The sequence below is a fragment of the Nicotiana sylvestris genome, chromosome 12 (genome assembly GCF_000393655.2).
Source record: "Nicotiana sylvestris chromosome 12, ASM39365v2, whole genome shotgun sequence".
Lineage (NCBI taxonomy): Eukaryota > Viridiplantae > Streptophyta > Magnoliopsida > Solanales > Solanaceae > Nicotiana > Nicotiana sylvestris.
Window position 1 is genome coordinate 156,186,425 of NC_091068.1, and position 25,103 is coordinate 156,211,527.

Sequence of the window (25,103 nt, forward strand, 5' to 3'; positions counted from 1 at the left end):
ATGTTAACATAACATTTCAATAAATGGAGAGAGAAGAAACCAAAATTAAAAAGAACAATTTGTTATAAAACTTGTTTTGCCTATTTTTTCGCTTTTGGTTATCAAATTAGCCGATAAGTAACAGAAATAGACTAAAAAGTATAAAACTTATTTACATATAAGTTGGATTTGCCCAAAGATAAAATTTTATTATATTTAACTATTTAAGTTCAAGCATAATATATATTATTTATAATAAAACAAAAAGGGTAAAGACTTGAAAAATACATATGCCTCACGGGAATTTGGCTAAAGATAGAATTTTATTATATTTAACTATCTAAGTTTGATACTAAATATGATTAATTATTTTTTTATCAAAATAAAATGGCCAAAGACTTGGAAAAATATTGCCTAACGTACGGTTCTTAACATGGTTAAGAAGAAAAACTTGGAAACTTTGAAGGATTTAAGAAGAGTCCTAATATTTAGGATCTTGTACATAGTTAAAATAAGAAAGTATTTAATAAATAAATTTTAGTTGATTTCAAAGTCCAGATTTTTAGAAAAATAATTAAATGACTATTTTACCTACTATGAACTCTATCTTTAGAGGGTAAAAAAGGCGAACGGCATTTCGCTAAGGGCCTTCATGCTTTTAATATAATATAAATATAGATAAATACATAATATTATAAATTAAACAAATACTATTAGGCTCACGTAGACTCATAAATTTTAAATTTTTAATATTTTATAAATATTATTAAATAATGTATATTTTTGAAATGCAATTGTCGATTGACTTTTTAAATTTTTTCTAGAATAATCAAATTATTTTCCTAATATTTATTATTTTGAAATGAACTAAAGTTTTGGTTATTAAATTCTTTCTTATTTGAATTATATAAGAAATTCCTAAATATTTAGGAATTTAAAACCAAATAAGACTTTACTTGAATAAATTCTTAATTTGTTTGGTAAGGTTTCTTACGTCTATTGTTATTTTTGATTTGTTTAACGGACAAAGAAAGTGTTAGTTTTAAATTATAGTCTTTTAGCTCACTACAAGTATTTTATTGGATATATTGAAATTAGAAAAATTAATAGGACGGCGTAATAGTTATGTTGCGTTATTGAATAAGAAAGTGATTACAAAAGGTAAAATTTTAATTGATTTTAACTTCCTAAATTTAGGACTCCATATTGATTTTAAAGCCCTAAATATTAGGGAACTATCTTAAATGACAATTTTGTTCAGTGTAAAATTTATTTTTAAAGGGTAAAAAAGGCAAACGACATTTCGCTAGAGTCCTTCGTGCTTTTAATATAGTATAGTTATAGATAAATACATAATATTATAAATTAAACATATACTATTAGGCTCACGCAGACTCATAATTTTTAAGTTAGAACTTAGGTATGCATGCCTCCACACCTGCTATATATGGTCTTTCAGGTTTCAACACCAAGTCACCCAGGGGTGGAGCTAGAGTTTCGGATCCGCATTCGGCCGAACCTAGTAATTTTGGTCCAAATTCTGCATTTGTCTTTAAAAATTTATTGAATATGTATAAATTATTAATTTAGAACCCAATAACTTAGAAGGAATAAAATTTTGAAGCCATGACCTTCAAATTCTGGCTTCGCCTCTGAAGTCACCCTACCGTACTTCAGACCTTCATCTCCAAAAATAAAAAATTACACGTACTCGTTATAAAAATAATAAATACACAAGATATGTTGTTCACACAACGGGGATTTATAGCCTAATAACAGCTTGTTTGGATGGTTGTTTCCTGTTTCATAATGTAACGTATTGTATTGTATTGTATTGCATTGTTTGATAAGTACAATGTTTGGATAGATTATATCCTTTGTCGTCGTTTCATGATATCACCCACAAAAATATGAAGAATAAAATGGCAACATTCCTAAGATAAAATAGGATACGAAGTAAAATTATTATATAAAAAAGTAATGTAAAGAATAAAATATGATTTTTTAATAATAAAGAAGGACAAAATAAGAGGAAAAAGGCAAGGTAACGACACCATTACACCTAATTCGTCGTTCCATAAAGTGACACTTTTTGTCGTTACGTAACAACGAATTTAACGATACAATACAATAAAATTTAAGTAATAATCAAAACAAACATTGTTTTTAATGTAATAATACGATACAATACAATATGTAACAACCATCCAAACAAGTTGTAAATGGGGCACGTGAATACATGGTTTCTTTGTCAAACTAGGTATTTTATGTATATATTTTCTAGAATTGATCTAATATTATCTGCTGGTACACATGTTTCAAAGAGGCTGAATGATGCACTTGATTGAATTTTGAGTAATTTAACTAAAACAACTTTATTATTTAACTACAGTTAAGTAATGCATCTGTTTAAATTTAATGTATTATTACTATTTATTCACTACAGTATAAATTATGTGATTTGGTACAGATATTAAGCATATAAGATTTTTTCAGCTTCCTGCACCTCAGTCCATTTTCACCCTCTATCGGGCCAACGCAAAAATGAAACAAAATAAAAAGATATTGAAAAAAAAGAAGAGGAAATGAAAATAAGCAAAGGGACCCACCACCCTGCGCAAAAGAAAAAAGAAGAAACTTTTGCTGGTATATTCACTTCTCTCAATATATAAATATGGCATTGAAGGGGTAGACAGACAAACATTGCCACTAGGCTTCCCTTTCATGTTACTAATTTAAGGTGTCTTTGTTCATGTTCCAGTAGTAAACCACACAGCAAAATATATACTACTACTGATATTCTGAGTGAGATACATTTTCAATTAGAGCTCATTGTTGAGTGATCGCTCGCTATTTCTGGCTGGAAAAAAGTAGAGGAAGAAGTAGAAGATGGAATCTTCAGACAAAGTAGTAGAGACGGTAATAGTTGGGAATTATGTAGAGATGGAGACTGAAGGAAAATCTAAAGATGTTAAGTCAAAAATCTCTAAGTTTTTTTGGCATGGTGGTTCTGCTTATGATGCTTGGTTCAGCTGTGCCTCTAATCAGGTAATTAATTATGTAATTTCTTTCAATGACTGCATTTCTAATTAACTTCTCAAACAAGTGAAGATAAATTTGCTGCCTTACACATGGTCCTCATTAGAGGCCGAACCATAATTTTAACTTAATGGATTTTGAATTTTAAAATGATGACTTCAAGTACTAATACGAGTGAGTGTCTAGAGTAAACAACATCTTCACCTCCCAATGACAGGGGTAAGGTTTGCGTACACACTACTTCCTAAAAGCAGATCAAGATCAAGGATTTAAATCCTATGGGTTCAACTTTTAAGGTTTTTAGTATTGAACCCGTTATACTTTCTAAAGTTATGGGTTCACATCCACTATTTTTACAAATTTAATGAATTTTTACATATAAATTTTTACTTCGCGTCGAAAGTTATGTGTTCAATTGAACCCGTTGGTAGAAACACTATATCTGCCTCTTCTACCTCCCAGACTTCACTAGTGGGACTCTACTGAGTTTTTGTTTGACTTGAAGTGCTATTAACTGGGTTCTAAATTTAATATTTATGCATATTTAATGAACATTTTAATACAAGTACACTGTTTGAGCAAAAGCTACTTGGTTTGGCCTAACTCGCATTCGCCTTCTAGCTCCACCGCTGGTTCACTTCTTAATTTGTTGCCTTTTTTTCCTTTTTTTTTTCAGGTAGCTCAAGTGCTATTGACGCTGCCATACTCATTTTCTCAACTAGGAATGCTTTCTGGGATTTCATTTCAGCTATTTTACGGTTTAATGGGTAGTTGGACAGCTTATCTTATTAGTATCCTCTATATTGAGTACAGAACCAGAAAAGAAAGAGAAAAAGTTGATTTCCGCAATCACGTTATTCAGGTTTCAACAATATAATCCTTCTCCTTATATTTATCAAATAAATACTATATTTCACTGGTTCGAGTCTTAGAATCAGTCATAAGATAATATTTGTATTAGCATAAGCAGTATATGTCACACTTCTTGAGTTGCGCGTCCTTTTCAAAGGGAGAAATTTAAAAATAGCCAGTTCTACAAGTGGTAATGGAAAAATAATCAAAATTTAGCCATTTTTTGTGTAAAAGATAAATCTAAACAAAAATATTATTCAAAATTTATGCTGGAGTTTGAATTTTTTTTTAAATGTGAACTTCCAGTATAACACGCTCGAATTTTATAATGTGTTGAAGTTCCAACATAATATGCTGGAAGCCCATGCACATGTGCTCCAATCTCTAGTATATTGCTGAAACTTTCCAGGTGATGGAGTTCCAACATAATATGCTAAAAGTTCATACACAGGAGCTCCAATCTGCAGTATATTACTTAGAACTTCTGTATTGCAGCAAAATAGTGACTATTTTTCAATTACTTTACAAACACTGTCTATTTTTCAATTTTCCGTCCGAACACTGACTAGCTCGTGCTATTTTGACATTTTTAAACTATGCGTGCATACGGGATATTTTATGCAGCACGCTGACCTGCTCTTTGAATAAAACACTCAAAATAAAATTTCATCCAATAGTAGTAAATATTTACCGATATATATTTGTGCAGTGGTTCGAAGTTCTTGATGGGCTACTTGGAAAACATTGGAGGAACGTGGGTTTGGCATTTAATTGCACTTTTCTCCTGTTTGGATCAGTGATTCAACTCATTGCTTGTGCAAGGTTCATAATTAATTTGTTGCTCTGATTTTTTTCTTGGATCCATATTATCCAATATATACAAAAATTAATGTCTATGTAATTTTATTGACTTGCAGCAATATATATTACATAAACGATAATTTGGACAAGAGAACATGGACTTATATTTTTGGTGCTTGTTGTGCCACCACAGTCTTCATTCCTTCTTTCCACAATTATAGAATCTGGTCTTTCCTTGGCTTGTTAATGACCACTTTCACTGCTTGGTATCTTACTGTTGCATCAATACTCCATGGCCAGGTACCTGCTTCTTTTCCATTATTGTATGCATTACTGTATTTCTTTTCAGTAATACTGTAACCAAAGGCGGACTCAGGATTTGAAGGTCGCGGTGCACTTTTTGATTTAATTAAAATCTACTTTGTATATAGGGTGCCCACTATTAATATATCACTATTTTCTAAAGACAAATACATGTATACATAAAAAATTTGCCGAACTTTACGGGTGTCGGTGACCCCTCCACTCTGACTATAACTATGTTTTTACTGGGCCAAGGATCTATCGGAAACAACCTCTCTACCTTCACAAGGTAGGAGTAAGGTCTATAAACACACTACCCTTCTCAAACCTCAATAGTAAGATTATACTGAATTTATTGGTATTGTTGCTGTTAGAGCGGACTCAATTGAAATTAATGTTTTGGGTTCAAACTATGTGCATATGCACGCGGAAGAAAAATAAATGTATACCTATAATAAAATATATCGAACTCATTTTGAACCACTTCAAATCCTGAGTTCGCCTCTAATTCCAATACATCACATGCTTTGTTGGAAAAATTGAGCATATACAAATTATTAAAAGGCAGAAATAAAGAAAGAGGAGATAATGCTATACTTTAGAATTTTGAGGCTCCGTTTGGCCATGAGTTTTGCCAAAATAAATTTGGAATTTATTTTCAAAACTCATGTTTGACCATAAATATTGCTCACATTTTGGCAAAATCCCAAATCCCAAACCCCAAATCCCAAAATCACCTCAATTGCTGATTTTGGGCCAAAATACCAAAACTTGGGAATTATATATATGTTTTTCCAAAATAAAGTTGGAAAATATATTTTGAAAACGTATGTCCAAACACATTTTCATCTTCAAACCAAACTTCAACTAAATCAGATTTTTCAAAACAATTTTGAAATCCATGGCCAAACGTTAGCTGAATTTTTTACTAACATGAGATGAAAGTTTGAAAATCCAAGTCTACCACATTATTAGATGAACTGTCAAGTAAACCTTTAATCATAACGATATGTGGGAGTTGGATACATATTTAATAGTAACTACTGTTTTAATGATGTTTTAATTAAGGAATTTATTCAATTTTTGTGACTAAAAATACAGGTGGAGGGGGTGAAGCACTCGGGTCCAACCAAGTTAGTACTATATTTCACAGGAGCCACAAACATTCTCTACACATTTGGGGGACATGCTGTTACTGTGTAAGACAAATAAGCATAAAATATTTTATTTTGTAACGTCTTTTTCACGTTTATCTCACTACCGTAAATCCATAAACTGAAAAATGTAGGGAAAAATATATATATTTCTTTAACGTTATTTATTCTATCAGAGAGTTTCTCCTATTCTTACCAGTAGTATTAGTACTAGTATTTTTTTATTTTTGTATTCTTAGATCTTTAGTTCTATTTTGTTGCTTCTGTTTCACTGTCTCTTGAGTCGAGGGTCTATCGGAAATAACTTCTCTACTTTCACAAGGTCAGCCTATATATTATCCTGCCTAGACCCCATTTGTGAGATTATACTGAGTTTGTGGTTGTTGTTAACGTTATTTGTTCCGAAAGTGACTTGACCTTGACTTGTTTCGACAATATTATGAGCATGTAATGTATAGTAAACTATCCTTTTTTTGTCAAAAAGGTTTAAATCTTTAGCATTTACTACACCATGTCCAATCTTTGTCAAAACGCTATTATTTGCTATAGTTGTGTATTCATATTCACTGTAAAATTTGCATGTGTTTATGTGAATTGTATAGTGGTTTCACTTTTCAGCATCTTTTTTTTTTCATGAACAGAGTAGAGTGCCTTTTCTCAGGCGTGAGAAGCAAAAAAAGTTGCACTTTAATTTTACCCTTTTCAAGTTGGAAAGCTACAACTCTTTTTCCAATCACTTTTATTTTTCCTATAGAATCAATCAATGAGAATGGAAAAAGAAATTATTTTTAATGGGAATAGAAGAGGCTTTGGTGTTTTAGCCAGTGGGCATCTCTTCCTCCTTTTCTCTTTTGTCACAACTGTTAGATTCTTTTTGTGTTTAATAAGAAAGGAAAAGCAAAATAGATACTGAAAATGACTCAGATATTAATGAGATCATTTTTACTAAACTGGATATTTGGCTACTCTTTCAACTGTAAATCCATTTAATTGAGGTTCCTATTTATTGTTTTAGGATGGAGGTGATACATACTACTCCATTCAGTTCATCTTAATTGTTTTTTTTTTGTTTTTACATATATTAAGAGATTCCTCTTTTAGCATTAATAATTAACAATAAAATTGATTGTATTTATATTAATTTGTTCATTAAAAATATAACAATATTCCTAGGATCTTTACTTCAAGGGCAGCTTTGAAAAAAAAAGAAGTTAATTCCTTCTTGATATATGGAAAAATTAAATATTGTGAACTGCAAAAAAAAAAAAGCTAAAAAATCAATTAAAATGGACCAGAAGGAATACTACGAAGTATTTAGTATCAATTTATTAACCAGTTGCAACAAAGAACATATTTTATTTTTTAAGTTAATAATCAAAAAAATTATGAAAAGTTATAAGTACTCTTTTATGTGAGGTTTATAATGTAATAAATTTGTACACAATCAGTATATAGAAATTAAACGATCGAGGTGTTGTATAACTCACTAGCTTGTAAGTACTTATGCTAGAATTAATTAATCATTTATAATTGAATTACATGCTCAAAATTGTATGAGCACGCGTAATTTAATTAATTTGTGGTAATTTTTTTTACAGGGAGGTAATGCATGCAATGTGGAAACCACAAAAGTTCAAGGCAATTTACTTATGGGCAACACTCTATGTATTGACACTCACACTTCCATCAGCAGCAGCAGTGTATTGGGCATTTGGTGATTTGCTTCTTGATCACTCCAATGCCTTCTCTCTCCTTCCAAGAACACCCTTTAGAGACATGGCTGTCATACTTATGCTCATTCATCAGGTTAGAAACTAATTTTTACACGACCAGATCACTCAAAAGATAAAGTAATTATTTATAAATACTAAAACTAATGAAATGAAGGGGAACTTTGGCGTAACAAGCAAAATTGTTGTCATGCATGTGATCAGGAGGTCACAGGTTCGAGTCGGGAAAACATTCTGTTGCAGAAATGCAGGATAAGGCTGCATACAATAGACCGTTGCGGTTCGGCTCTTCCCTGAACGCGCGCATAGCGGGAGCTTAGTGCATCGAGCTGCCCTTTACTAAAATTAAAAAATAAGATAGGTTACACTATTATAGATTCAGGGAGAGATGCAGTTTTGAAGTACCAAGTTCATCTGAACCTAATATTTCTGACACGAAGCATAAATTTATGGGTAAAAATAATTAAAATTATAATAAATTATAGATCTGAATCTTAGCATAGCTTAATACTAATTAAGGTTCTTTAATGCTAAGAACCTTGAAGGTTAAACCTATAGATTTTTTAAATCCTAAATTCGCCTTTGAATAGATTAGCATACATTGCTTCTGGGAATACACTGAGTATATTGTTGTTGTTGTTGTTGATTCATCTTCTTGTGCTGAGGGTCTATCGAAAATAGCCTCTCTACTCTACAGTGTAGGGGTATGGTCTGCGTACACATTACCTTTTCCAGATCCCATTTGTGGGATTATACTGGGTTGTTGTTGTTGTTGAATAGATTAACCTACATTGATGTATAGTAACACTTTTGTACATTCTCCTATCAATTACTAGCTGCTTTATTCATCAAATTATAACATTGGGGTTCTCTTTTTATTGTTTGAATGCAGTTTATAACATTTGGATTTGCTTGCACTCCATTGTATTTCGTATGGGAAAAGGCCATAGGCATGCACGAGTGCAAGAGCCTGTGCACAAGGGCGGCGGCGAGGTTGCCGGTGGTGATTCCTATATGGTTTCTGGCCATTGTTTTCCCTTTCTTTGGTCCTATCAATTCCACAGTTGGATCACTTCTAGTTAGCTTCACTGTCTACATTATCCCTGCTCTTGCTCACATGTTTACCTTCAAATCAGCTGCTGCTCGAGAGGTATATATATATCTACCATCATTAATCTTGCTTTAATTTTTGCATTAGGTTTAGGCTGTCTATGTTACATCCCTTGGGCAGGGGCGGATGCAGACCTAGTACTTTCGATGCGGTGTATAAATTTGTACGTAAAAATTTACTAAAATTGTTATAAATAGTAGATATGAACCCATAACTTAAAAACATAATGATGCTAACAATCTAAAAAATTGAAACCGCAAAGTTTAAATCCTGGATCCGCATTTGCCTTGGGTTACGACCCTTCAGTGGCGGATCTAGAGTGTAGCGTGCGGGAACCCAGTAGCTTTTGCACGGTCCTTGTATATGTATTAAAAATTCAATAAATATCTATAAATAATTGATTGTGAACCCAATTGATAATTTGAAATCGTTATAGGAACCATAAACTTCAAAGTCTGGATTCGCCTCTGCGACCCTTCCCCAGATCCTGCCTTGTCTAACTATATGATGATATTGGATTAGATACAACGTGAAAAATTAATTATAGAAAGCACAAAAGTTGTGCGAAATAGTATTATTAGTGATGCATCATAATCGAAAAGTCAAGTAAACAAGACCTATGCCTAGTCTTATTGAAAATAAAAGCTAACAAACTTTCCTTACGAACAAATAAATTTAATTTCAGTGGCATGTTGGCAAGGCAAATTCAGGATTTTAATTTATGGGTTCAAGACTCATGTTTCAACCGTTGAACCGATTATCTTATTTACGTTATGGGTTCATAGTTCAACATTTTTCAATAGTTTTAGTAGATTTTACATAAATAAATTCATGTCTAGACAAAAAGTTATGGGTTTAAATGAAGCCATACTTTAATTACTAGATCCGCCCCTCCATGTAAGCGGAGAAAGGTCGGAAACTATATGTAAGGAAAAGAGTGTCACACAAATTGAATAAACAACGTAGTATGTAGAACAAGTGTAGTTTACAGGTTATAATTGGTTGCTTTTGTCTTTTTTTCAAGTTTCTAAATCACGTTTATTGTAACGATTACCTATAGTTATCTTTCAAATTATCCCTGTAGGATGAATCAAATGCTAAATTACATACTTTTGTGATGCAGAATGCAGTAGAACAACCACCAAGATTTGTAGGAAGATGGGCTGGCACATTTACAATTAACATATTTGTAGTTGTTTGGGTATTCATTATTGGGTTTGGATTTGGTGGTTGGGCTAGTATGCTCAATTTCATTCATCAAATTGACACATTTGGCCTTTTCACCAAGTGTTACCAATGCCCAATTCCTAAACAATTCCCCACCCCACCACCGCCCTACGCCGCCGCTCCACAGCCTTCTCCGGCCAATTTAACTCACCCCCACCACCCATGAGCCGCCGGAGTTTAAAGGAGTTTTCAACAAAACCTAATTGGCTCTTTTTTCTCTCTCAATTGCCACGAGAATGTTGAAATGTGACAACAATAGTTCTTTGCTCCGAGGAAGAGATTTTCTTTTTACCTGAAAATTTTTATTTTAGCTAGAGTTGGAATATTGGTTGGAATTTGAAATGGAGTATGCAACAATAATTGTAATTTCGTTCTCTTATTTTTTATTACTAATGTTTATATTATATTAAATTGTGTAAATCGTCTGCATCTTAAAATTTAAGAGCTTAAAGATGAGATTCTTAAGCTTTGACTAATATGAATCTCCAATAGGGGTGAAGCTAACATACAGTTTACATGTTCTGTTAAATCCATTATTTTTTATCAAACTTTGTATTTCTTTTAAGAATTTCATTTACAACACACAAACAAAAAAAACTCAATGAAAACCTAATAATTATATATAAATTATTAATTTAGAATTTAATAACGTAAAAGAATAAGAATCTCTTATCAATAAGTTGAGTTCATTACTCAAATAGTTATCCAATTATCCCAAATTATCTCTTAAAGTCACTTTTCTTTCGTTTGTACAACAAAGTCACTGAACTATGCATACAGCACTCAGAAGGTCACTCAACTTGATTTTTCAAATTTTGGATTACCAAATACCTATTTTACCCTCTAAATTATAAATATTTATCTTCTTTTTATTTTTTTAAATTTTTTAATATTATGACTTTTCCTTTTTAGTTTATATTATGGACTTACCTATAGAATAAATAAATATTATTTATAAATTAAAAAAATAAAAAGTATCTAACCATATATAATGTCGGAATAACAAAATAATGAGCATAGGAAAAATATTAATTAGAATAATTTATTTGTAATAATAATTTTAATATCGGAAAAGACCTAAAAATGTCACTCAACTAACTTAAATGCCCTATTTATGTCATCCGTTAAAAGGTCGCCATATTCATGCCACTAGCGTTATACTTTTGGTCTATTTATGTTGTTATCTACTAACAGTTCCATTTTCTAGTTTTCAAATATTAAGAATTAATTTTTTAACCCCACCTTTGCCACATGTCTTTATATTACTGGTTCTTATTTACTTGACCCTATATTTCTTTTAACTCTGATTATGTATAATTAACCATGCCCAACTCCATAAAATCCAACCATCTTTTAACCCAACCCCTAATTCCTTGTCACAACCCAAAATTCAACTAGTCGTGATGGCCCTTATCCAGCCCGCTAGGTAAGCCAATTAACAACTACCTAATTTAATGAGATTTTTTTTAAGACAAATAAATGAAAAAATAATTGAACCTTAATACTTTTCCCAAGGACTGGTAGTACAAATCATGAGCTTCTAAGATTTAGATTTTACAAACTGAATTGAAATAAACACAACATCGATTTCAAATAAATACAAATCACTGAACACTGATCTTATCGGGTCGTGACAAGGAATTAGGGATTGGGTTAAAAGATGGTTGGATTTTATTCGGTTGAGCATGGTTAATTGTACATAATCAGGGCTAAAAGAAATGTAGGGTCTAGTAAAGAAGAACCAGTAATATAAAGACATGTGACAAAAGTGGGGTCGAATAAATAATTCTTCTTATTTAAAAATCAGAAAATGGAACTGTTAACCCATAATGGTATAAATAGGCCAAAAGTATAACGTTAGTGGCATAAATAGGCCAAAAGTATAATGTTAGTGGCATGAATAAGGTGACTTTTTAACGGATGACATATATAGGCCATTTATGTTAGTTGAGTGACATTTTTATGCCTTTTCTGTTTTAGTATTAACAATAAAAATTCAAAAATTTATTTGCACAATTCAGAATGAAAGAAAATAAAAGTTGTAAAATATATATTCCATGCACGTAATATAAAAATAATTATTTAAATAAAATTATTTTTATCTTATATTATGTATACTTGAAAATTATGTTCAATTATATTATTATGTTTCTACCAACTTTCCGCTGACATAAAGTTTTTATATTACGTGCATGGAATATATATTTTACAGCCTTTATTTTTTTTTCATTCTGAATTGTGTAAATAAATTTTTGAATTTTTGTTGTTAATACTAAAATTATTATTACGAACAAATTATTCTAATTAATTTTTTTACTATGCTCATTATTTTGTTATTCCAGCATTATATATGCTTAAATTTTTTTTATTTTTTACTTTATAAATAAAATTTATTTATTCTATAGATAAGTCCATAATATAAATTAAAAAAGGAAAAATTATAATATTAAAAAGTTTAGAAAAACTAAAAAAAGATAAATATTTATAATTTAGAGGGTAAAATAGGTATTTTGCAATTCAAAATTTGGAAAATCTGATTGAGTGACCTTCTGAGTGCATAGGCATAGTTCAGTAATTTTGTTGTTACAAACGAAAGAAAAGTAACTTTAAGAGATAATTTGAAATATTGAATGACCATTTGAGTAATGGACTATCATTAAGCTTTAAATTTTGACCCGTCTCTAGTATTACATGTTGAGATTTGATCGTCACGTCCTTGTCTTGGAGACACTTCGACCAAGGAAAGTTTGCTACCCTATCACTTTCTCCCGATATGTGAAAAAGGCGATAAATTCAGTTTTATTCATTCACTAAAGCCAATGTACGAGTTCATTTTTACTTATTTTAGTCAAAGATAAATTTTGTATTGGAAACAGACAAAGAAACAATAGGAATAAAAAAATAAAAACGTTTGTGGAGGTGCTCTGTTAGGAAGGACAGGAACAGCAATACGTGCTCTATTGTCCCATCACTTTGACCGTTCCATTATTGGACTTCATACTACCCAACTCAACAACAACAAGCAGCACGCACAGTGAAATCTACGAGTGGAGTTCGGGAAATGTAGTGTAGACAGACTTCTCCCAGCCTAAAGAAGGTGGAGAGATTATTTTCGAAATATTCTTGGCTCAAAAAAATTAAAATAAAATCATAAACAGACAATAGCAATAATCAGGTAATTAGATATGTGCGCAAATGAAGATACGTGCAATAACATATATTCTCTCCGTTTCAATTTATGTGAACCTGTTTGACTGGGTACAGAGTTTAAAAAAAAATGAAGACTTTTGGAATTTGTGGTCCTAAACAAATTAAAAAGGGGCCAGAGTATTTGTGTGGATTATAAAAGCTTCTCATTAAGGATAAAATTATAAGTTTAAGCTAAATTATTACCAAATTTAGAAAGGGGTCATTCTTTTTGGAACGGACCAAAAAGGAAATAAGTTCATATAAAATGGAACAGATGGAGTATCTAAGAATACGACACTATAAAAATAGATTAAGTCTTGCCGGAAATAATGACACAATGTGAAATAGCAAGGGGCTAGGCATAGCAAAATGTAAAACTAGTACTAATATTACTGAGATGCCTAGACGAAACTCTAGAGTACATGCCAACCCACAACCCAAATCCTCGACCTCTACACCCTCTTATTGAGGGTCATGTCCTTGATAAGCTGAAGTAGCGTCATGTCCTGTCTAATCACCTCACCCCAGTACTTCTTAGGCCTCCATCTACCCCTCCTCTGACCCGCTATGGTCAAGCTCTCACACCTCTTAATCAGGGTATTAAGGTCTCTCCTTTTCACATATCCAAACCATCTCAGCCTCGATTCCCGCAACCTTGTGATCGGGATGAGGTAGATGTCTCCCAGTCGGGGGGCGGATCGAATCGGAGTTTCCTTCGGTAGCCATCGACCTTGGAGAAGAAGCAAACAAAAGTACGCTCGCTTGTTGTATTGTTCTCTGTCGTGAACTGGGATCGTTATTTTCTATAAGAGTCACGCCCACCTTGTCCCTAATACACTCGTTCCTAATCTTATCACTCCTGTTATGTCCACACATCCATCTCAACATCCTCATTTGTCCTTAGTTAAGGTTTCCCACTTGATTTTAGGTTGCCCGTACATTGCTCTCTTCCTGCTTTCTCTCCTAATCTCAAACTCCAGTACCAAGAGCCTACATTTGGTTGAAAGCCACTCACTCGGTATAACCGTGCAATCAGTGCATAAGTCTCTATTACTCTTTCTGCAGAGAAGGTAATCAATCCGAGACCTGACCACCGTTCTCCGAAATGCGACCAAGTGATCCTCTCTCTTCTGAAAGCACGAATTAGCAACTACCAGATCAAATGCTTTGTTGAAATAATTAAAAAAGATAGTTATCCATCCATATTATTTATTAAAAATGAGTTGGATAATGAATTTTTCAAAAACAAATCAAAAATGGATAATAACCATATTATCCACTTAGAAAATGGGCAATTGATGAATAACTAATAGTTTTAACTTTTATATATGTAAAACCTCAAATTGGGTGCTCCTTAAGTTTGGAAGATTAGGAATTCTTTCAAAAGTGATCATATTCAAGAAGTCATGGATAATATGAATATCTATATTATTTGCCGATTAACTCATTATTTATATGTATTAAATATAAGTCGGTTCGATAATTTATCTATTTTTACATTACTCATTTTCGATTCCCTCATATCTGTGAGCACCTAATTTTTTACCATATTTCAATTTTCATATTTTTTAGTATAAATATTTTAAAGTTTAATTTATATATTTTAGTCTTTATTTCACCTTTGTAGGTTTTATTTAAGAAAATTAAAAATCACAAAAGCAGTTATTTTTTAGAAGTACATATTTTGTTTTTGTTTATTAATAAAAATCCACAAAAAACAATCTTATAAACTTTGTAGTATTAAATTAGCTATTGGTTTTGTTATTCTTCATTAGTGACTTTATTTATACGTTCTTGATTTTAAAATATATAGCTAGTATCTTTTACTTTATCCTATTAAAAGAAATAATTAAAGCAAGAGCCATTAAATTTTTATGTGACAAGATCTTTCCATATCTTGTCTTTAAACAACCTCACATTTGACTCACAAAAAGACAATGCACAGCACATACTTTTTGACTAAAAAGAAGGCAATGCACAATACACTTGACTAAAAAAAAAAAAAGATAATGCAGGGCACACATTTTCTTTGGACTCTTGCTCTCCAATTGAGATCCCCAAAAAACACTCTATAAAAGATGCACACAAGCCTTCATTAAAGAGGCGGAGAGGAGAACAGATTTAAAAGCTAGCTTTGTTCCTCCATGAAACCCAGCGAAAAAATTCACTAAAACGGTTCTTAAAACCAGCAAAACACCAGCTCATAACTAAGTTACCTTGCACTAGAGTTCCGTCCGTTGAGTTTGCCACCGTCGTTGGAGTCTCGGTCATGATTCTGGGATGATTTAATGCTCATCGGCTCTGTGTTGAAGCTTTTCTCTGTTGCTATACAGTTTGCCTTGGAGATAATTTTATCACAAGGTCCATCTTTTATCTATTGTTTTTATATTAGTTTCATGCTTTATTATCATTTTGTGAATGTTTTATGACCAGCTTTGACATTAATTTCATTGCTTTGTTCTCTATCTAATTTAGTTTGTTTCACTGGTATGGAAGTCATGAAAAGTTAGTACATTTGTTTTCCTTTCGTAATCAAAATCCAAAGTTATAAGATTATGGGGATTATTAGATAGAGTTAGAAAAGTTAGTTAAATGTTTAGATATATTCTGTTAGTATTACCACACGATTTTTCACGGGCCTTACATAGTTATCAAAATTATTGTCTTATTTGTTAGACTAGTATGAAATTTTTAGTTTTAATGTACTACTAAAATTACATAGTATGAATGACTCTCTTAATATTAATAATGGTTGAGTCATACTATTTCATCCACAAGTGATTTCCATAATCTTTAGCCTTAAAATAATCTCAAAATTAGTTTTAAAAAAAATTCTTAATAATCGTTAGTATGCTTTAGGCGCGTATTAATAAATAAATTATCATGTTTATGTACACGTTCGCGTGATACACTTATGACTTCCAAAATTAAAATCGAAGTAAGCGTTCGGCAACTTTGGGCAAAACAATCTTAATAAAAGTGTTATTAATTGTGTACACACACGCGTGACATGATTTTTAATGCGCCGAATAAAATGGGTACACATACGCGTGACTCGTTTCAAGATAATTCCGTAATGCCTTAATCAAGCAATAAAAGCAGACATAGGAAAAACATAAAAATCATAAAAATCACAATTTATCCAAAATTATTTTAAGCTAAATGTAGTCAATAAATCGATCGTGCTAGAACCACGGGACTCGGGAATGCCTCACACCTTCTCCCCGGTCAACAGAATTTCTTACCCGAACTTTGTTTCTGCGGACCGATAAAAATAGAGTCAAACCTTCCTTTGACTAGGGATTCAAATAAAAGGTGACTTGGAACACCGAAAAATCAATTCCAAGTGGCGACTCTATAAATAAATAATCCCTACTCAAATTTGTCACTTCAATTGGAAAAACTCTTTAACCCACAATCCACAACACATAATATTTACATTTATCTTTTGGAGAGGTAAAAAAGGGGCGTGACAGCTCTGGCGACTCTACTAGGGACTTTAAGAATTCGAGCTTGTACATTGATTTTTTTTGGATTTATTAATTTTTGTATATATTGTGATGTTATTTGGGGCTAATGTGCTACTTGTGTTTTTTACCGCTTTGATATTGTTGAATTGTACATTATAAATTGTCTTCTCACGCACCCCTTCTGAGTCTTCTTGAAATTAAAATTGGGAATTTGCTTGGCATAGCCCGCTTTCTTTGAGATAGCCGAGGTGCTTGCCACCTAGTGAATAATTTTTAGTCACACATGTTCAGGCGGGGAGCACCACCAGTTAAGCCAAAAAGCAATGCTACTGGTACGCTGATCCTCCTTGGCTCGAGTTGTCCGCTCGAGTAAGCCAGTCTAGATACCTCATCCATCAGGATTTAAACCTAGATGAACAAACCTCATGTTGTATATCCCTAGTAGGTTCGTTTTATTCGCATCATAAGCATTTGACTTAGCGAAACTCGGCACAAGAGTCGGGTCCGTATAAGACATGTATCCTCTTTGAGACCATCATGACCACTTATGTGCTACTTGCTACATTATTTGGAAGGCTTGCTTACATTATTGACCGGCTTTAGAAAATTAGTTGAGCGAAGAAAAAAAAACCGTTCCCCCGTTTTTGGTACAAATAATCCGTTTTTCCATGTCTTTCACCGAACAAGAACTACAAGCGACATGATTCCCCTATAATCTGGGATATGTAGGTTGTCCAAAATCAAGACTCAGTTGCACTCTTTTCACTTTTATTTCTTCCCTTTTAAATAATGATATAGTAAAAAATTAGTCACATAACTCACCTTTTTTTTGTCTTAAAACTCTTCATATTTCCAAACAAATAGGGCATGCTTTGACCATGTTTCAATTTTCATATTTTTTTAGTATAAATATTTTAAAGTTTAATTTATATATTTTAGTCTTTATTTCACCTTTGTAGATTTTATTTAAGAAAATTAAAAATCACAAAAGGAGTTGTTTTTAAGAAGTACATATTTAGTTTTTGTTTATAAAACAAATCCACAAAAAAAAATCTTTTAAACTTTGTAGTGTTAAATTAGATATTGGTTTTGTTATTCTTCATTAGTGACTTTATTTATACGTTCTTGATTTTAAAATATATAACTAGTATTTTTTTACTTTATCCTATTAAAAGAAATAATTGAAGCAAGAGCCATTAAAATTTTATGCGACAAGATCTTTTCATATCTTCTCTTTAACCAACCTCACATTTTGACTAAAAAGAAGACTATGCACAATAAACCTTTTGACTAAAAAAAAAGAGATAATGCACGGCACACATTTTCTTTGGACTCTTGCTCTCCAATTCAGATCCCCATAAAACACTCTATAAAAAATGCACATAAGCCTTCATTAAAGAGGCGGAGGGGAGAATAACTTTAAAACCCAGCTTTGTTCCTCCATGAAACCCAGCGGAAAAATTCACTAAACCAGTTCTTAAAACCAACAAAACACCAGCTCATAACTAAGTGACGTTGCACTATAGTTCCCTCCGTCGAGTTTGCCACCGTCCTTGGAGTCTCGGTCATGGTTCTGTGATGATTCAATGCTCATCGGCTCTGTGTTGAAGCTTTTCTTTGTTGCTATACAGTTTGCCTTGGAGATAATTTTATCACAAGGTCCATTTTTTATTTATTGTTTTTATATTAGTTTCATGCTCTATTATCATTTTGTGAATGTTTTATGACCAGCTTTGACATTGATTTCATTGCTTTGTTCTCTAACTGATTTGGTTTGTTTCATTGGTATGGAAGTCATGAAAAGTTAGTATATTTGTTTTCCTTTCGTAATGAAAATTCAAAGTTATAAGATTATGGGGATTATTAGATAGAGTTAGAAAAGTTAATTAAATGTTTAGATATATTCTGTTAGTATCACCACACGATTTTTTCACGGGCCTTACATAGTTATCAAAATTATTATCTTATTTGTTAGCCTAGTAGTGAAACTTTTAGTTTTAATGTACTACTGAAAATTACATAGTATGAATGACTCTCTTAATATTAATAATAGCTGAATCATACTATTTTATCCACAAAGTGATTTCCATAATCTTTAGCCTTACAATAATCTCAAAATTAGTTTTAAAAAAAAATTCTTAATAATCGTCAGTATGCTTTAGGCGCGTATTAATAAATAAATTATCGTGATTATGTACACGTTCGCGTGACACAATTATGACTTTCAAAATTAAAAATCGAAGTAAGCGTTCGGCGACTTTGGGCAAAACAATCTTAATAAAAGTGTTATTAATTGTGTACATGCACGCGTGGCATGATTTTTAATGCGCCGAATAAAATGGGTACACATACGCATGACTCGTTTCAAGATAATTCCGTAACGCCTTAATCAAGCAATAAAAGCGGACATAGAAAAAACATAAAAAACATAAAAATAACAATTTATCCAAAATTATTTTAAGCCAAATGTAGTCAATAAAGCGACAGTGCTAGAACCACGAGACTCGGGAATGCCTCACACCTTTTTCCCGGTCAACAGAATTCGTTACCTGAACTTTGTTTCCGCGGATCGATAAAAATAGAGTCAAACCTTCTTTTGACTAGGGATTCAAATAAAGGGTGACTTGGAACACCGAAAAATCAATTCCAAGTGGCGACTCTATAAATAAATAATCTATACTTTAATTTGTCACTTCAATTGAAAAAACTCTTTAACCCTCAATCCACAACATATAATATTTACATTTATCTTTGGAGGGGTAAAAAAGGGGTGTGACAATATCCAACTCGACCCGCCCGTTTGCCACCCCTATCCCCAACCCGTTGGTCTAATAATTTTTCACACAAAGAATATTTACTTCACCTAAAATTGACATCAAATTCAATGGTAAAAGATGAACAAATAACTGGATTTCCTCGAGAAAAACAGCCGTCGCTTCAATTTTCCAAAGTAAACGTATTAAACAGAAGAAGAAAATGTAGTATTAAAAAGAAAAAGAACTTTGAAAAACAAAATTTTAAACATAAATTTTTTTTAAAAAAAAACACTAGTAGTGATTCTTCGTTCGAGGAATCGGTTTTATACAAATTTTGTTTTCGGTATTAACTTATGCACTAGTTATTTGTCGTTTAATATGAAAACCCAAACATTTGTATTCACTTATACTCCCTTCGCTCACTTTTACTTATCCAATATTGACTTTGCATATCTTTTGAAAAATAATAAATAAAGTAAATAATTTACTATAATACCCATATTAATTGGTGTATAGCCTTAATAGATTTGAAAAATAATTTAGAATTAGTAATTAATGCTAAGGGCAAAACAGAAAAAATAAATTATTTTTCTCTTAATATGCAAAAAGTAACAAGTAAAAATAAAATTTATTTTTAGAATACTTGACAACTAAAAGTGGACGGAGGAAGTGTTTGGATATATGCGTTATATTATGCAACAAGATAGAATATGCTGCTAATATTACAAAATGGATACAAGTATCTAAAAATTACAACCAAAATGCATAGAATTCCTACCCTTTGTATTCACTTAATGTAGTGCGGTAATAATTTACTCGCGCTCGATGTTTATATCAAATTGATGACAATAACGACAATAATAAATTCAGTGCAATTTCGCACGTGAGATCTGGGGAGAGTAATATATACGCAGACCTTACCCTTACCTTCTAAAAAAAAGAGGTTGTTTCCAGTAGACCCTCGGCTCAAGAACAGTGAAAAAGGGCGCAATAAACAAACAATAACAACGGCAAGAAAATAAGATAACGGAAATAAGTAGCACATCATGTAATAGCGAAAAAACTAGGAATACAAGCTATAAGAGAAGTGCGAAAACTACCGACAATAATGCCATATTGTCTAATCAACAAGAAACTCGTAATAAGAGAATACAAGACTAATACTACTAGTACGGCTAGAAGAGACTCTCAACTACCTATCACCCACAACCCTAATCCTCGACCTCCACACCTCTCTATCGAGGGTCATATCCTCGATAAGCTGAAGTAGTGTCATGTTGTGACGATCCGGCCAGTCGTCTCATGAGTTACTGCTCTGTTTTCCCCATTTCTACTTTTTTATGCTTTATTTATCCGTGTTATGTGATCGGGTTGATTGGATAGAGTTCGGAAATGATTTGGTAAGATTTGAGACACTTAGTCTCTTTAGAGTGAGTTTAAGTTAGAAAAGTCAACCGGATGTTGACTTGTGTGTTAGAGGGCTCAGATGTGAGTTCTGATAGTTCGGTTAGCTTCGGGAGGTAATTTGGGACTTAGGAGCGTGATCGGAATGAGTTTTGGAGGTTCGGAGTAGATTTAGGCTTGAATTGGCGAAATCGAATTTTTGGCTATTTCCAATTGATATGTGAGATTTTGATATAGGGGTCGGAATAGAATTTCAAGAGTTGCAGTAGTTCCGTTGTGTCATTTGAGAAGTGTGTGCAAAATTTCAAGACATTCGGACGTGGTTTGGTCGGGTTTCAGATCAAAAGCGGAATTTAGAAGTTTTTGGAAACTTAGGCTTGAATCCGATGTGTTTTGGTCGATTTGATTTTGTTTGAGGTGATTTGAAGATTGGTACAAGTTTGAACAAGGTTTTGGGATATGTTAGTGCCTTTGGTTGAGGTCCCGGGGGGTCTCGGGTGAGTTTCGGGTGATCAATCGGGCCATTCCATGAAGTGGAACATGCAGAAAATTGCAGGTCAGTGCTACAAAAAAATGACCTTCGCGTTCGCGAAGGGTCAGTGAGGAAGCTGGAAATTTAGCCTTCGCATTCGCGAGGGAGGCTCCTCGATCGCGAAGGGATGGGCATCTGTGCATCGCGTTTGCGGGGGGGTGTTGTCGCGTTCGCATAAAGCAAAAGGGCAGCTGAGCTTCTGTGGATTTTATTTATCGCGTTCGCGAGAGGCGGAACGCGATCGCGAAGGTTGGTATGAGCAAAGCATCGTGTTCGCGATCGGGATGTCGCGATCGCGAAAGAGGAATATTGGTCAAAGTTAATTTTTGCTTCGCGAACACGAGGCTTTGACCGCGTTCGCGAAGAAGGATTTCAGGCCTGGGCAGAAGGTTTAAAAGGTCGTCTTGTCCGCGAATGTGGGGTTTATTTCTTCCATTGTTGGTCGTTTTTGGAGCTTTTTGAAGGGGATTGAAGAGGGATTCAAGAGGAATCACTTAGAGGTAAGAATTTTGGACTTAAAACTCGATTCTAATGTGAAATCTACCTAGTAAATCATAGAATCTAGGCCAAAAATTGAAGAATTAGGGCTTGAGATTAAGAGACTTTAAAATGAGAATTTGAAGGGTCATTTGGACTCCGATTTCAGTGTTCTTGGTATGTATGGACTCGTGGGAGGATAAGGATTCCGTTGATGAGATTTTTATCGAGTGTCGAGACGTGGGCCTGGGGGTCGGGTTTGGCCAATTTTGGGATTTTTGGTATTATTGGATTGTTTTCGCTTGGGCTTCGTTCACTTAGCATATTTTGACGTTGTGATTCTGATTTTGGGTAGATTCGACGCGAGTGGAGGCCTATTCGAAGGTCAAAGGCGTCGCGAAGTAGTATTTTCACCGGTTTGAGGTAAGTAACCATTGTAAATCTGGAACTGAGGGTACAAAACCCCGGTATTGGACTTGTTTTGATAAATGCGGTGACAGACATGCTAGGTGACGAGCGTATGGGCATGCATTGATAGGGATTGTGGCTTGGTCCATCTCGTAGCGACTATTGAGCTGCGTATTTGATTTGAAACCTTATGATATTCCGTACTTTAGTCATTTATACTGTATTATAGGCTGTATGTCATGTTTGGGGCCTTGTGCCGACCTGTTGATACCCTTAGGGACAGTTTTACTATTTTTCCTCACTTTATTTGTTGAAAGCATATCCTCAGTCATGTTTTACTTGTTTAAAATTGGCTTTATCACTCCACTTCTAATTGTGAAGACTGTTTGGGCTGAGTTCCCTAATTTCTATTGTTGTGCCCGAGAGACTGTAAGGTTAATGACTGAGAGAGGTTGAAAACCTAATAGTGAGGATATTATATGTATATATTATGGATCGAGCTGCACGCCGCAATGATATATATATTGGATCGGGTTGTGCACCACAGTGATATGACGCTTGGGCTGTAGGAGCCCCTCCGGAGTCTGTACACCCCCAGTGAGCGTAGTCGACTATAAATTACGGATCGGGCTGCACGCCGCAGCGGTTACTATGATTGTTATTGCTACGAGATATTAATGAGCTTGAGTGCTGAGAGTGAGTATTGAGGGACGAGAGTTGAGTCACGAGTTATCGAGAGGCGTCCCGAGGGGCCATATTCTGAGTGATACCTTGCCCGAGGAGCCCATTTATGATATTTTCACTGATTTCACTCTTCTTTTGAAATAAGCCTTTGTTGTACAAAATTGCTAAGTATATGATTTCAAGTATTTAAACTGAAATTGATGATTTTTCGACGAAAACTGGTTTTAAACTGTGGAATTTGATATGTTATTCTGTTGTCTATTCATTCATATGATTTTTTAACTGCTCGTCATTGCTTTCAAACCTTATTTACTTTAGTTACTTACTAAGTTGGCGTACTCATGTTACTCCCTACACCTTGTGTACAGATCCAGGTGCTCGAGTGGTAGAGTGAGGGTCCTCATCTGATCCAGAGGTTGCCGGAGATTTCAAGATAGCTGCATGGCGTCCGTAGCCCTGTTTCTCCTTCTTATCTTGTTCTTTTCCGCATTTTCTAGACTTATGTTGTATCAGACAGCCAGTTAAATAGTAGAGGCTCTAGACTCGTGACACCAGATATTTGGGCTATGTAGTTCATGCTTATTTGACTCCCGCTTATATTTTGTTGTTTTTAAACACTTATTATGAAAATTTGGTATTTAAACCAGCTTTAGAAAATGGTTTTATAAAAGGAATTTGTTGTAGTTAATGGTTTGGGTTAGCTTGCCTAGTAATGTGATAGGCGCCATCACAACCGAGTATTTGGAGTCGTGGCAAGTTGGTATTAGAGCCTACGTTACATAGGTCTCGCGAGTCATAAGCCGATTTAGTAGTCTCGTGGATCGGTACAGAGACGTCTGTATTTATCCTTGAGAGGCTGTAGAACCTTTAGGAAAACTTCATATTCTTGAAATTCTTGTCGTGCGAATTTGTTGATCCGAGTACTAAACTTCTATTATTCCATTCTCTCACAGATTGTGAGGACACGCGCTACCAGGCAGGATAGACGACCGCCAGAACCACCAACTGGGTCCACTAGAGGCCGTGGACGCGGTCGAGGCCGTGGTAGGGGCAGAGCAGCTAGGGCAGCACCTGCAGATCCACCAGCTGCCCTAGTTCAAGATCAGGTCCTAATTGTGGATGCTACAACAGCACCAGCTATGCCCATTGTGATTTCAGGCCTTCAGGAGGCTTTAGCTCAGATCTTATTAGTGTGTACCGGTTTGGCTCAAGTGGTTTCAGTTACTACGGCCGCAACTACTTCTCAGGCCGGGGGAGGCACCCAGACTCCCGTTGCTCGCACACCTGAGTAGGTTGTGTAGGGACTCCAGACACCGGGGGCACCTCTAGCCCAGTCGGTTGCACCAGCTTAGGAGTTTGTGGTACCAGTTATGCCAGACGACGAGCAACGTAGATTAGAAAGCTTTAGTAAACTCAAGCCTCCGACTTTTAGCGATGCAGAGGGCGAGAATGCCCAGGGGTTCTTGGATAAGTGCCAGAGGATGCTTCGTACAACGGGTATTCTAGAGACCAGTGGTGTGGCTTTTACCACATTTTAGTTTTTTGGGGCTACCTTCACTTGGTGGGAGGCGTATGAGAGGCGTAGGCCTGTCGGTGCAATGCCCCTTACCTGGCAGCAGTTCTCTGTTCTCTTTCTGGATAAGTATGTGCCATAGTCTTGCCGAGAGGAGCTACACAGGCAGTTCGAGCAGTTGCATTAGGGAGAGATGACTGTGACATAGTATGAGATACGGTTCTTTGAGTTATCTCGTCATGCGATCTGGTTGGTTCCGACAGATAGAGAGAGGATTATGAGGTTTGTTGATGGTCTCACATATCAGCTTCGGATTCTCATGACTAGGGAAGGGTGACAGGTGCTACTTTCGAGGAGGTTGTTGACATCACCCGTGAGATTGAGTCGGTTCGCTGCCATGAGCGAGAGGAGAGGAAGGACAAGGTTCCTCGGGGATTTGGTAGCTTTAGTAGTGCTCCTTCGAGGGGTCAGTTC

The 25,103-nt window shown here is 34.1% G+C and overlaps 1 protein-coding gene and 1 long non-coding RNA gene across 2 annotated transcripts; both read left to right on the forward strand.

Annotated features, from left to right (window-relative positions):
• Window positions 1-2,667: 2,667 nt before the first annotated feature.
• On the forward strand, window positions 2,668-10,607 carry LOC104245050 (auxin transporter-like protein 2). Its single transcript, XM_009800633.2, has 8 exons — window positions 2,668-3,027; window positions 3,695-3,880; window positions 4,580-4,692; window positions 4,788-4,971; window positions 6,076-6,173; window positions 7,727-7,934; window positions 8,751-9,008; window positions 10,093-10,607. The coding sequence occupies exons 1-8, from the start codon at window positions 2,869-2,871 to the stop codon at window positions 10,360-10,362; spliced, it is 1,476 nt and encodes a 491-aa protein (XP_009798935.1). The 5' UTR covers window positions 2,668-2,868; the 3' UTR covers window positions 10,363-10,607.
• Window positions 10,608-15,405: 4,798 nt separating this feature from the next.
• LOC138882594 (uncharacterized) lies at window positions 15,406-23,703 on the forward strand. Its single transcript, XR_011404143.1, has 2 exons — window positions 15,406-18,514; window positions 23,485-23,703. It is a non-coding gene; the product is annotated as an uncharacterized lncRNA (long non-coding RNA).
• Window positions 23,704-25,103: the final 1,400 nt, after the last annotated feature.